General features: G+C 51.3%; 1 protein-coding gene across 3 annotated transcripts; it reads left to right on the top strand.

Annotated features, from left to right (window-relative positions):
* The first annotated feature begins 807 nt into the window (after positions 1-807).
* Znf205 (zinc finger protein 205) lies at positions 808-12,139 on the top strand. Of its 3 annotated transcripts, none has more exons than XM_057774139.1 (7): positions 808-954; positions 1,516-1,653; positions 4,068-4,281; positions 4,491-4,582; positions 5,048-5,168; positions 7,401-7,508; positions 7,744-12,139. In XM_057774139.1, the coding sequence occupies exons 2-7, from the start codon at positions 1,597-1,599 to the stop codon at positions 8,805-8,807; spliced, it is 1,656 nt and encodes a 551-aa protein (XP_057630122.1). In that variant the 5' UTR covers positions 808-954; positions 1,516-1,596; the 3' UTR covers positions 8,808-12,139. The 3 variants fall into 3 exon arrangements, with proteins under 3 accessions (XP_057630122.1, XP_057630123.1, XP_057630121.1); XM_057774140.1 differs by having other exon boundaries at positions 826-977; positions 7,747-12,139; XM_057774138.1 differs by having other exon boundaries at positions 827-977.
* The last annotated feature ends 1,303 nt before the right edge of the window (positions 12,140-13,442 follow it).

Here is a 13,442-nt window from a genome sequence, read left to right as displayed (position 1 = left end):
AAAAAAAAAATAGTTCGAGGACAACAGCCAGCCAGAGTTACATAGTGAGAGCCTCAACAAACAAACAAAACATATATAACATCTTTATTAGGATTTCATACAATGTAGTGTGGTCATTCTCATCCCCCACACATCCCCCTGTGCTTCTCAAATCCACTCTGGGACAGTTGCTATACCCCTCTATTACAGAACCTGAGTGGGTTTTGACAAATCCAATTTCTCTCTTATCTTGCAGATACATAGGGCATCGGTAGGGCTACAGAGGAACAAATCCTGTTTCCTAAGTGCATTCAGGGATTCAGAACTCTGCCTCAGTCTGGGAGCACCCACTTAAATGAATCCAGGAGCCCCATAGACAGTATATGCTCTTCTGATGTATGGGGTGAAGGAGAGAATGGCTCTGCTCCTTCCACTCAGAACAATGGGACTCCTTTAAGGATGACTACAATCTTTGAACCACCAAACACTCAAGTCTGTCTAAAAATACACCTTCTGGATTGTTTTGTTTGTTTCGTTTGTTTGTTTTGAGACAGGGTTTCTCTGTGTAGTCCTAGCAGTCCTGGAACTCACGCTGTACACCAGGCTGGCCTCGAACTCCGAGATCTGCCTGCCTCTCGAATGCTGGGATTAAAGGCTTGCGCCATAGCCCTGTGTGTCTTCAGCTCTTCTGTCTCAGTGTTCATCACACTGCTGGGTAGAGTAATCGTTGTGAACCAGCACTATGGTCCTGACCCTATCTCCCAAGTCAAGACAGGTGCAGCCCAGGCTGGAGACCCCCTAAACCGGAACCCTCGAAGCTGGGAACCCTGTAAAGCTGCAGTTAAATGGGGAATGGGATCTGGAAGGGACTTCCTGTTGTCCCTAATCCCAGCCTCCACCGGGCTTCCCGGCCCGTTCAGTTCTGGCTGCAAAGACCTGCTCCAACCCCGGGAGAGGGGCTCCACGGCACCCCAGGTACCTCGGATGCTTCTACCTTGGTGAGAAAGGGGTGGTTGGGAGGGCACCTGAAAATCGATTTATGCAGTCAGCTTGCAGAAGGGGACAGGGTCAAAGGTGGACGGTTTCAGACTGGCCAGAGAGAATGAGGAGGCTGAACCCAGGATGGGGAAGGTGAGGACAGGACCCACCCGGATCGTGACTAGGATGCACATACCCAGGGAGGAAGCTGCGACTTTGAAAGAAGTGCTGGGAGTGGGCAGCCGATTCGAGGATTCCAGGGGGAACCGTGTCCAGCTGGGTCACACGGCAGCCATCACCTCTCTGGCAACTCTTTTGTAAGCTCTCCGCAGAACTTTCTACGCCTTAGGACAAGAAACCCTGATTCCGGTTTAGTTCTCACTTTCCCTGAGCTGGCTTACTGAGATTTGAGGCTCTTGCTTCAGTGACAAGGGGACAATACATTCAGCACGGGACTCCCTAGGGTCTGGCAGACCTCATTTGCACGCTGGTCAGACATAAGGAATGCTGGGCACTTGGGAAGTGTCCCCAGATACTGATTTCTTTCCTCTTTTGCAGTATCCTGACTAAAACTTGGCGGGTCCTTGACGAGCAGGGGAGAGAACCATTTGCTGTTCTTCCTCGTTCTGATTACAGAAGATGCCTGCAGACAGTAAAAGCATCCTGCCTGTGGAGAGCGAGGAGAGAACCCATGCGGTATGGTGGGGTCCTGGAGAGGGTGGGGTGCCTTGGAATGGAGCAGAGGGGGTTTTCAAAACCGCTATCTGGACTAAAGGAAAAGTGAGAGTCACTGTAGGGGTGAGGCTTCCAGATGAGGGCGCTGGGCAAGGGTGTGGGGGAAGAGCGGCATCATGGGAAATAACTTCCAGTGGTTCTTTTTTTTTTTTTTTTTTTTTTTGGTTTTTTCGAGACAGGGTTTCTCTGTGGTTTTGGAGCCTGTCCTGGAACTAGCTCTTGTAGACCAGGCTGGTCTCGAACTCACAAAGATCCGCCTGCCTCTGCCTCCCGAGTGCTGGGATTAAAGGCGTGCGCCACCACCGCCCGGCTTTCCAGTGGTTCTTTACGGCAGGTGTGCTTATGCTGTCTAGTAAGAGGCATGGCGCTCACAGAACACAGGAAAGGCTTCTCCTCCCCGCTCACTTCCTCCTGGGCTATGCCCCCTCATGACTTACCTCTCTGAGACTGAATTCTAGTTCTGCCTGTAACTGCCGCCTGCCTGTGTGTGCTCTGACCTGTGGGACCCACTCTTGCTATGTGTAAAGTTGAGTCATACGCTTACTGTTCCTACCTGAAAGAGATCATGAGTGTGAGAGTCGTCTGTAAAAGGTTGGCCAGCCTGTGTCTGATGTTTACTGGGATACATGAACCGAGAACACCCAGAACTGCTGGCTGTGAATTTAAATATACGCTAGTCTGAGGGCTGCCATTTTCATGACGTAGAAAAGCCCAAAGAATTGTTCCCAGTGTTCAGTGTCCCTGCCACAGCAGCTTTTTAGGTGGGGATCTGACACCCGAGGAGCCTTGTGTATCTGTGTTCTCTTCTGATGTCAGATCCCGTCAGCTACACCCTGGTGGAGCGACAACAATGTACTTCATTGCTCTTAGTCCAGAACCTTCTGGAGCAGGCTGCTGTCTCTCAGCCACCAGCTCCTCCTGTTGGGCAGGCATTAAAGCAGCTGAGTCTAGGCCACGGTCAGTCGTGGGTATGACATGATCTGGCCCCAGGAACTCTGAAGGTCCCAGACGGGAGGGAGGAGAATGGCGTGCGCTTCCAGCTGAAGGCCAGCGGGTTACACCCTGTTTTAGGTGGGAACTCACTAGGTATCCCCAGCTCAGGGGAAGCTTTGGAACCCTGTGATTTGGGCCTTCTTTTATCGCTCAGCCTGGATGTGTTGGCTTCCTGTGGCTGCCTGGTAAGTTCCCACTAACCAAGAGACTTAAGCCTACCTAGATTTATTCTCTCACAGTCCTAGAATGGAAGGCTTTCAGGAAGGGAACCTGGCTCTGCTAGTCTCAGGCCTGTGTTTGTGTAGGCATACAGAGATGTGGCTCCGTCTCTGTTCTCTGTGCCTTCTCCTTCTTCCTTTTTTTTTTTTTTTACTTATTTTTATTTATATTTATATTCATGTGTGTGTGTGTGTGTGTGTTTGGAGTGTGTGTGAATGCAGATGCCTGCGGTCAGAGAGAACATCGGACTCCCTGGATCTGGAGTTACAGGTGGTTCTGAGCTGTCCAACATGAATGCTGGAAACCTAGCTCAGCTTGTCCAGAGTAGTCAGTGCTCGTGACTGCTGAGCCATTTTCCCAGCCTCTGCGCCTTTATTCATTTGTTTATTTGTTGTATTTAGACAGTGCTGGGGATCAGACCTAGGACCCTAAGCAAGCACTCTGTTACTGAGCTGCGTTCTGCAGCCCTGTGCATGTTCGTGTGCAAGTGTGTGTGTGTGTGTTACTCAGGACTGAACCCTGCTTCTCATACATACTATGAGCAGTCTCATACTGAGCTACATTTCAGATTCTCCTTTGAATTTTATTATTTATTTATTTTTTTTAAAGGTTTTTTTCTCCTCTGATAATGTTCTTTTTTTTTTTTTTTTTGATTTATTTATTTATTATGTACACAGTGTTCAGCCTCCATGTATGCCTGCAGGCCAGAAGAGGGCGCCAGGTCTCATTACAGATGGTTGTGAGCCACCATGTGGGTTGCTGGGAATTGAACTCAGGACCTTCAGAAGAGCAGTCAGTGCTCTTAACCACTGAGCCATCTCTCCAGCCCCTGAATTTTATTTTTGAAACAAGTTTGTTTCAAGTTTTTTTTGCTAAGTTTTTCGTGTGGCCTTGAACACTCCTATAGCCATGGGAGGCCATTGCTACCCTCTTGCTTCAGCTTCCCCCCACGTTGGCACCACCAGACCTAACTGTGCCTTCTGTTCTTACCAAGATCTACATCATTGGATGTAGGGCCCACCCTAAACTTCCAATGATTTAATCTCAAGCTTGCTAACTTCATCACTGCTTTGAAGTGTGCCTTATGTTTGGGTGTGCATTCCACTTGCTGGCTGTCTCTGCCGGATCTCCAGTCCGGTGCTGATAGAGAGTGTGATTCCTAGGTTCCAGGTCATGGACAGTGCTGTGGAGACATGCTCTCTGGGCAGGAGGAGACGGTACCCTTGGGACCCTCTCAGGAGTCAACACACGTTAAGGCAGAGCCAGAAGAACCACACCCTGAGGGGGCATCACTGGAGGACAGGGCTCTAGGAACTCAGGGCTGGATGCCCTGGAGTCCTGACTCTAAGGAGAAAGCCCTGTTCTTGCCCAGTGGAGGTAGGAGAAGGGTGCGCTTTCTCAGAGAGACATTCTGGGGAGAGATGAGGGTTTTACTGAGGGAGGGGAAGCCCCAGATTCCCATGTGCATTCTGGCAGCCTTCGAGTGGGTGACTGGTTTCCTGAATTGAATCGGGTGAAGGCTGAGGTGACTGGGGGAGCATCATGACCCGGATGCTGGCTGCTCTGAGGACCCTGTCTTCCTGCAGTTCTTCCCTTACCCTGGATTCCTGTACTTTCCCAAGCGCGAAGGACCAGAGAACAGCAGGTGGCTGCAGCTCTCCTCACTGCCTGGTCCCAGGTGAGTGTCCCCTGAGGGTCCCCCAGCCTGCCTGGACAGAGGCAGGACTCTTCCTGGTCCTCGCATGGTATCAGTTTTTTCTGTGGTTGGCACAGCGTGTGACTCCGGAGTGCTGCCTCCTATCCTGTGTGGAGTCAGAACCTCCTGCTGCAGGGCTGCTGGGGCCACCCGAGAGCCTCGCTCACACTCACACGTGGGCTCACATCAGTCCTGTCCTCTGTCCTGTCCTCTGAGAAATGAGCTTAGGGTGGAGACCATGTGGTGGCCTGAGCTGTGGCCATGTATCTGAAAATGCTGCCTTGCTCCCAACCATTACCTCCCACAGAAGGCCACTCCTGGGTAGCTCTTCTGTCCAGCCTAATCCAAGTGATGGGGTCACTGGGGCAGCAGGTTGAAGGTCTGGCGTTGTCATCTTTCTTACCACGCCCATAGCAAACCCTGAATGGTGTTTTCATGTTGTCGTAGATGCCGGTGACCTTTGAGGATGTGGCTCTGTACCTCTCCCGGGAGGAGTGGGGAAGGCTGGACCACACACAGCAACATTTCTGCAGGGACGCACTACAGGAAAAAAGTGGCCTGGCTTTGGGTAAGGTCTCATCTTCATGGCGCCTTCCGTGGCCACGGGAGTGTTGAAGGCTGCCTGTTGTGGCCTCCCTACCCACCCCTCCACTCCGCTTCCCTTTCCTCTCTTCTTTACCTGGACAGCACTGCCCTGCAGAACCTTCCACACAGGTGGAAATGTCTGCGTCAGTCCTAGGATGGTGACCACAAGCAAAGGGCCTGCTGGATTCTAGAAACACGATGGGAGGGATTAATTTGAAACTTTATTTGATCAGCTCAGATTGGAGTTTGAATAGCCAGAGTATTGGGAGTGATGGCTCACACTCCCAGCAGTCAGGAGGCAGAGACAAAGGCTAGCGGATTGATGCTTCCATACGGAGTCCAGGCCTAAGAAGTGACACTTATCTCAAAGGGGATTTAAAGGGGGACATCAGCCAGGCTGGTTAGTGGCTGCGGCACCGCACAGTGTGGACTCGCTGCATTGTCACAAGCGTCGCGTCCCTTCTCAGAGTCCCAGCTTCAGACATGGCCTCTCATCCGGATGTGCCGTCAGCCAGCCTCTCAGGTCCTTAAGCTAGAAGCATTGTCGCTGCTTCAGAGAACCTATGGGGCAAGATGGCTCCTCCAGGGTGGGGAGGGCTCGCATCTAAGTCCAGGCTTTTGATTCCTCAGTTCCAAACCGATCTTGACAGAAGTTGACAGCTCTTCATTGTCATTCATTCATTATGTAGCTATCTCAAGTTTACTACTTAAGGTGGAATCCCTGAGCTTAAGCAGTGTGTGTGTGTGTGTGTGTGTGTGTGTGTGTGTCAGAGAGCGAGAGCGAGCGAGAACCAGAGGTCAGCCTTGAGTGTCGCTATTTCAGTGCTGTCCACTTTGATTTTTGATTTTTTTTCTTTTCTTTTTTTTGGTTTTTCGAGACAGGGTTTCTCTGTGTAGCTCTGGCTTTCCTGGAACTCACTCTGTAGACCAGGCTGGCCTTGAACTTAAAGATCTGCCTGCTTTTGCTTTTGTCTCCCGAGGGCTGGGATTAAAGGAGTGTGTCACCATTGCCTGGCTCACTTTGATTTTTCTGAGAAAGGGTCTTTGTGTTCTTCTTCTTTTTTTTTTTTAAATTTATTTGTTTATCATATATACACTTTCCAGAAGAGGGCACCAGATCTCATTACAGATGGTTGTGAGCCACCATATGGTTGCTGACTGGGAATTGAACTCAGGACCTCTAGAAGAACAGCCAGTGCTCTTAACCTCTGAGCCATCTCTCCAGCCCGAGAGAGGGTCTTTCATTGGTCTGGAACTCACCGAGTTGTCTAAGCCTGATAGCCATTGAGCTCCAGGATCCAAACACCATCATTAGGACCACAAGCTTTTGCCACTGTGGCTTTTAATGTGGTTGCTAAGGATGGAACTTGGATCCTCACAAAGGCTTAGCTGGAGGCCCCGTGGCCTTGGCAGTTCTGTTGATGACTTGGATGGAGGCCCTGAGACCCATTCTGGGCACATCACCCACCCCACTCACCCCTGTAATTATCTCAGGTTTGCTCACTACCATTGTTAGCATTGCCCAGGGCCCAGACCAACAAGTCCCAGCAAACCCTGGACATCAGAGGGAGCTTAAGACTCAAGTGGGCCCTAACTAATGACCTAACAAATTCCTGTCTTCCATTGAGGTATGGGAGTCACAGCCCTCTGCTCTTACTGACTACACCAAACTCCTCAGGGACACAACAGTGTGTCCCTGGTAGCAAGCACCCTGTCACTCAGCCACACAAGCAAGCACCCTGTCACCCAGCCACACAGGCAAGTACCTTACCACCCAGCCATACTCCAGCGCTTCTAAAAGAATAAATGTATTTATTTATCCATTTGTTTAAATTTTGTTTTGAGACAGGGTCTCTTATAGTGCAGGTGGTAGCCTTGAACTCGTTATCCTCAGGGTAGCTGAGGATGGCCTTAAACTCCTAACCTTCCTTTCTCCACCTCCTAAGTGCTGGAATTCCACAGACGTGCCACTAAACCTGTATAGTTTTGGGTGGTCTTGAGCTCAGGGCCCTCCCTCAGCCTCCCAGGGGCCGGCATCCGTGCCTGGCTCTAAAGGGAATTTGTGGGTGCCTTTTGTTTTGCATTAGGTTTCTAAGGCTCTTGTTCCCCCTTTTTGCTCAGAGACCAGTGGGGCTGGAGAGGGGTATGATGGGAGGAGTGTGGTTTTGGGGGTGATTCTACGACTGGACAGAAGCATACTTCTCTTTCTGGACAGGGTTTCCGTTTAGCAGACCTTTCTGGGTCCCCCAAGTTCAGGGGAAGGGCGAGGTGGCAAGTTCCAGCAGACCAACAGGAGCTGAGGAGAGGCGAGGCGTTGGCTCAGGTGAGGGCCTTAGCAAATGCCTTCCTGGTTTTGGGGCTCCCCCTTGTGGGTGTGGATGCAGGACTTTCCAGATCTCTCTACTGCTGGAGGGTGGCTTTTGTCTTGAGGTGTTCCATGGCTTCCCCTTGCCTTTTCCTGACTCCCAGAATCTAGCTCCCGGGTTTTTAGCTCTGCCTTCCCATCTCGCGGGCTCTCCAGAAGGTTGTTCCCAGCTGGCAGTCCTGTCTTTTTACAGGAGCTGTGGAAATGGGGAAGTTGGTACCAACCCTAGCCATGGCAACCCTAGGGGATAAGAAACCCTTAAGGACCAGGGCCAGGTGGGCTCCAGGGGAAGAGCCACAGTGTGGTCAGCAAGTGGCTAGTGGCCTGGATGCAAAGATGGCCAGAGACGCTGGAGAAGCCAGGCAGCCAAAGCCATCCCCACCCAACACATGCCCTCTCAAGACCCCAGAGGACGGCGGTCCAGAGAAGCCCAGTGAGGAGGAGGAGAAGGGTGTCCTGGAAAGTGGCGAGGAAGGTCTGGTCCCTGACGGTGAAACAGGCAAGAAGATGTACACATGCGCACAGTGCGGCAAGGGCTTCAGCTGGCACTCGCACCTGGTGACGCACCGACGCACGCACACCGGTGAGAAGCCCTATACCTGCACGGACTGCGGCAAGCGCTTCGGCCGCAGCTCACACCTCATCCAGCATCAGATCATCCACACGGGCGAGAAGCCCTACACCTGCCCCTCGTGTTGGAAGAGCTTCAGCCACCACTCCACACTGATCCAACACCAGCGTATCCACACCGGTGAGAAACCCTACGTGTGCGACCATTGCGCCAAGCGCTTCACCCGCCGCTCGGACCTAGTCACACACCAGGGCACGCACACCGGCGCCAAGCCGCACAAGTGCCCTATCTGTGGCAAGTGCTTCACTCAGAGCTCTGCTCTGGTCACACACCAGCGCACCCACACCGGCATCAAGCCCTACCCGTGCCCGGAGTGCGGCAAGTGCTTCAGCCAGCGCTCCAACCTCATCGCGCACAATCGCACGCACACGGGCGAGAAGCCATACCACTGCCTCGACTGCGGCAAGAGCTTCAGCCACAGCTCCCACCTCACTGCCCACCAGCGCACCCACCGCGGTGTGCGGCCCTATTCCTGCCCACTCTGCGGCAAGAGCTTCAGCCGTCGCTCCAACCTGCACCGGCATGAGAAGATCCACACCACCGGAACCAAGGCTCTGGCCATGCTCATGCTGGGGGCGGCGGCAGCAGCAGGGGCGCTCACTGCACCCCCATCTGCTCCCACTTAGAAGCCAGAGAGTGAGCGAGCAGGGAGAACACCCAGGGAAGCTGGGTCAGTCCTCGCTGGTGCTAGGGTCCTGGGAAGACAATGTGTCCTCGCCAGTGGGATGGACAAGGGTGAGGGCGGGAAGCTGTAAGGTGCCAGTGCTGGCACCAGGTGGGACATGGTAACAGGGGAGGAGAAGGGCAAGCTCTCTAGCTGCAGATTAAAGGCCCTGGATTTCAAGCTGTGGCCTGTCGCTCTGTCTGCCCAGTGCTTGAGCCGATCTCCGAGGATCGGCAGCTCTTGGTTCTCTCAGGTGTCCCGGAGTCACCACTTTTGCCCTGGGAAGCCTCTCGTGCCTAACCTTGTCTCAGATCAGGGTCCATTTGTCAGAGCTTTGGAGCCTGTCCTGGAACTAGCTCTTGTAGACCAGGCTGGCTTCGAACTCATAGAGATCCGCCTGCCTCTGCCTCCCCAGTACTGGGATTAAAGGCGTGCGCCACCACCGCCCGGCCATTGGGACCTTTTTTAAGAAATTAGTTTTTGTGGTTGTTGTTGGTGTCTATATGTGTGTATGCGTGGGGTGCGCACGTGCCACGTTGCACCTGTGGAAGTCCAAGGACAGCTTTTACAACTGGTTCTCTACCATGTGGGCTCCAGATACGGAGCTCAGTTTGTCAGGCTTGGTTGGCAGTAGACGTGTTTTCCTGCTAAGACATCTGATTTTGTTTTTCAAGACCCGGTTTCATGTAGGGTAGCTGGGAACAATCTTTGTTACCGATGCTCCTTGCCTCTACCTCCTAGGTACTTAGATCATAGGTGCAAACCACCCAGCTCATCTTGGGACCATAGGTCTGTAAACAAAGGCTCTGAGTTCGGCTTCCCAGCTGGAAGACAGCCAGTCACTTCTGAAAGTGGAGCCAGGGAAAGGGGGTCCCTTCAACTTGCATCATGTCACAAGGGACCTTGGCTCTCACTGAGCCCTAGCCTCTCCTTTGGCTTTCATGTCGGGAACCTGGAGCAGGGAAACTCGTTTTCTGTCTACTGAATTGGATCACCTGCCTCGGGCTCCTGGCTATTTTGTGGGTATCTCTTCCATCTGCTTATGCTGGGGCCTGCCAGGGAAACCAAGAAGTCCTCACCAGGGACCACTCTCCCCTCTCATGCCTTCTGCAGCTACTACCAACCCTGCTGCTCACTTCCTTGGTATGTGCCATTTATAATGTGCGGTACCTTCCCATTTGGCTTTGAACAAAAGTTCTGATTTTTAGCCCCTGTGGCATCCATTCCATTTGCTCCGTTCATAACCCAGGGCCCAGCCTTATCCTGCACTGTGGCTCAGCTGCCACAAGAACACTCAGCTCTGCTACCCAGAGAGGCCTCAGGGAACCGCATGCTGTCTGCAGCTCTGGGTGGTGCCTACCTTCTGAGGGAAACAGTTCTGTAGCTTGAATAGGATAGAGAATAGTAACAATGGCTGCCCAGGCTTGGGCAGAGCCAGTGGATCTGTGGCGTGTGTTGTCTACATTACCTCTGCTCTGGCTGGGTTTGCTGCCTCGGTTTTGTTTTGTTTGTTTGTTTGTTTTATTTGTCTGTTTCATGTGCATTGGTGTTTTGTCCGTATGTCTGTCTCTTATCCGCTGAGCCATCTCTCTGGTCCCTGAATCACAAGTCACACAGCTGTGAATTTGTGTCAGGTCTGCCAGATCGCTCTGGCAAGCTTGTTGTGGTGTTTTTGGCTTTTTATTTTGTTTGTTTGTTTGTTTAGACAGTGTCTTACTGTGTAGCCCTGGCTATCCTGAACCTTGCTTAGGAGACAGAGGCAGGCGGATCTCTGAACTCAAGGCCAGCCTGGTCTACAGAGCAAGTTCCAGGACAGCCAGAGCTACACAGAGAAACCCTGTCTCAAACAAACAAAGGTTTTATTTAGTCAGGATCTTAGCTAGCTGAAGATGACCTGAAACTCACTGTGTAGTTAGGGATGACACTAACCACTGGTTCTGCCCACAAATTCTGGGATTACAGGATGTGCTCTAGCTACCACACCTGGCTAGAGGGTCCTTTGTCAGAGGCCAGAAAGATGGACTGCTCTTATCTTTCCTCTCTCTTGTCTGTTGTGGACAGTGTCACTCAGCCAGTGATGGAATGTCTGTGTGGCTCAGAGTAAGGGGCTGAGGGGGCTCCCACCTGTGAGGTGAGCTTCTTTCCTAGGACCCTCTAATGGAGGCCAGGGACTGCTTGCAAAGACTTGTGGGAATCCACGGGACCTTAGCGTACTGACTCACTCGCAGGATGGTTATTGTTGGCTGTGATTTCAGTTCCTCGGGCCGTATGCCTGGTGCACTGGGGACAGGACGCGAGTGCGTTCAGAAAAGAGTGGCATCGGGCTAGAGAGAGATGGCTCAGCGGTTAAGAGCACTCACTGCCTGCTCTTCCAAAGGTTCTGAGTTCTGGCGCCCTCTTCTGGACTGCAGGCATACGCATAATAAATAAGTAATTTAAAAGAAAAGAGTGGTACCTTGGGAGCTGATGATTTGGTGGGTGGTGGGGTGATTTGGTGGGTGGTGGGGTGTCATGAGAAGGTAGGAAACCTGACGAGGGTCTTGATATCTGAGGGCTCATGGCCACAGCTGAACGCCTAGTATACCAGTGTGCTACTGACAGGAGCGAGGACAGCGAACACATTTCCTTCTGAGCTTCCTGCACCATGGCTCAGGGTCCTGGTGGAAGAAGAGTCGGGCAGAGGTGGAGGCCTGTGGATGCAGCTCTGGGCTAGGACCGCTAACTCCCCAGAGCTCAAGAGTCTGACCTCGCCTTTTCCACACCCGAGACCCTCCTTCCCTGTCCTCAACCAGTCAGTTGCTAGACACCAGGAAAATCAGCCAATCACCGTAGACGCTAGTCGACGCTTGTCCAAGCAGCGCGCGCTATCGAGCCGCGCGGTTGTCCGGGCAACCGTTCCGGTTACTGTTCCTAAGTGGTCTGGTTTTCCAGTCTCCATGCTCGACCCTCAGAGGAACCAAAGACTGTTCACTGACTCCTGTCAGCTGCCTCACCTCACCGGGGCTCTTAGGGCTATGACCCTGGCTTGCCTGAAACTCGCGCTAGAGAGATCAGGCTGGATTAGAACGTGTAGCGATCTCTCGCCTCTGCCTTTCACGTGATGGGATTACAGGTGTATACTACTAGGCCCAGCTTTTATTTATTTACTCTTTTGGTTCAGATAATTAAATTTTGTCTTCGCACGGTTTGTGCTTAATTCTGTACGTGTATATTCATATTAAAGTTTGACATGTAAAAACTAGTAAACTTTTTGGCATAGAAAAAAACAGCTGATTATAGAAATATATAGCTATCTCTCTCTATCTATCTATCTATCTATCTATCTATCTATCTATCTATCTATCTATCTATCTATCTATCTATCTATCTATCTATCTATCTATCTGCTCAGTGTTGGTGGCACACGCCTTTAATACCAGCACTTTGGAGGCAGAGGCAGGCAGACCTCTGAGTTTGAGGCCAGCCTGGTCTACAGAACAAGGTCCAGGACAGCCAGGGCTATACAGAGAAACCTTGTCTTGAAAACAACCAAAAATTTTGTTGTTGTTGTTACTGTTTTTTTTTTGTTTTGTTTTGTTTTTTTGTTTTTTGTTTTTTTTTTTTTGAGGCAGGGTTTCTCTGTATAGCTTTAGAGCCTGTCCCAGAACTAACTCACAGAGATCCACCTGCCTATGCCTCTGAAATGCTGGGATTAAAGGCCTGCACCACCACTGCCTGGCTCAATTGTTTTTCTTATGTGTATTTATCAAGTGTGGGACTTTTCTCCCCTTCCTTCCTTCCTTCCTCCCTCCCTCCCTTCCTCCCTCCCTACCCCCCCTCCCTCCCTCTCTCTTTCTCTTTCTTCTTTTTGGATACAGGGTCTCTCTACATAGTCCTGGCTGTCCTGGAACTCACTATGTAGACCAGGCTGGCCTTGAATTCAGAGATCCGCCTGCCTCTGTCTACCAAGTGTTGGGATCAAACACAACCACACTCGGCAGCATTTTCTTTTTTATGTGTATGAATTTTTACCTTTATGCATTTCAGTATACCAGGTGCATGGCTGGTGCCCGTGGGGGCCAAAAGAGGGCATCAGAGCCCTGGAACTGGAGTTACAGACAGTTGTGAGCTAATTTGTGGGTGTTGAGAATTGAACCCGGATCCTCTGGAAAAGCAGCCAGTGCTCTCAAGGACTGAGCTGTCTCTCTAACTCTGGAAACAGTTTCTGTTTGCTGTACAGACATAGCCAGCAGCATAAAGGGGAACAGAATGAAGCCTGTCTACTCTGGCAGAGTCAGCTCGAAGGAAGGGAAAGAGGCTATCGGCTAGCTGCTATACTAACCAATGGACTGCTTCGAAACCAGCTCACAGGTGATGCCCAACAAAATTTGTTAAAAATAGCACGTTCATCGGGTGGTGGCACACCTTTAATCCCAGTACTTGGGAGGCAAAGACCAGGCAGTTCGAGGCCAGCCTGGTCTACAGAGTGAGTTCCAGGACAGCTAGTGCTACACAGAAAAGACCCTGATTCAAAAAACTAAGCCAAACAAACATAAAATAGCATATTCTAGCATATTCATTAAATTATAGCTTATTGAAAAAATAATAAATGCACTAG

The sequence above is a fragment of the Chionomys nivalis genome, chromosome 7, assembly GCF_950005125.1.
Source record: "Chionomys nivalis chromosome 7, mChiNiv1.1, whole genome shotgun sequence".
In the NCBI taxonomy this organism is placed as follows: Eukaryota; Metazoa; Chordata; class Mammalia; order Rodentia; family Cricetidae; genus Chionomys; species Chionomys nivalis.
The sequence above is the reverse complement of the archived record's forward strand: the minus strand, read 5'-3'. Positions and strand labels throughout refer to the sequence as shown.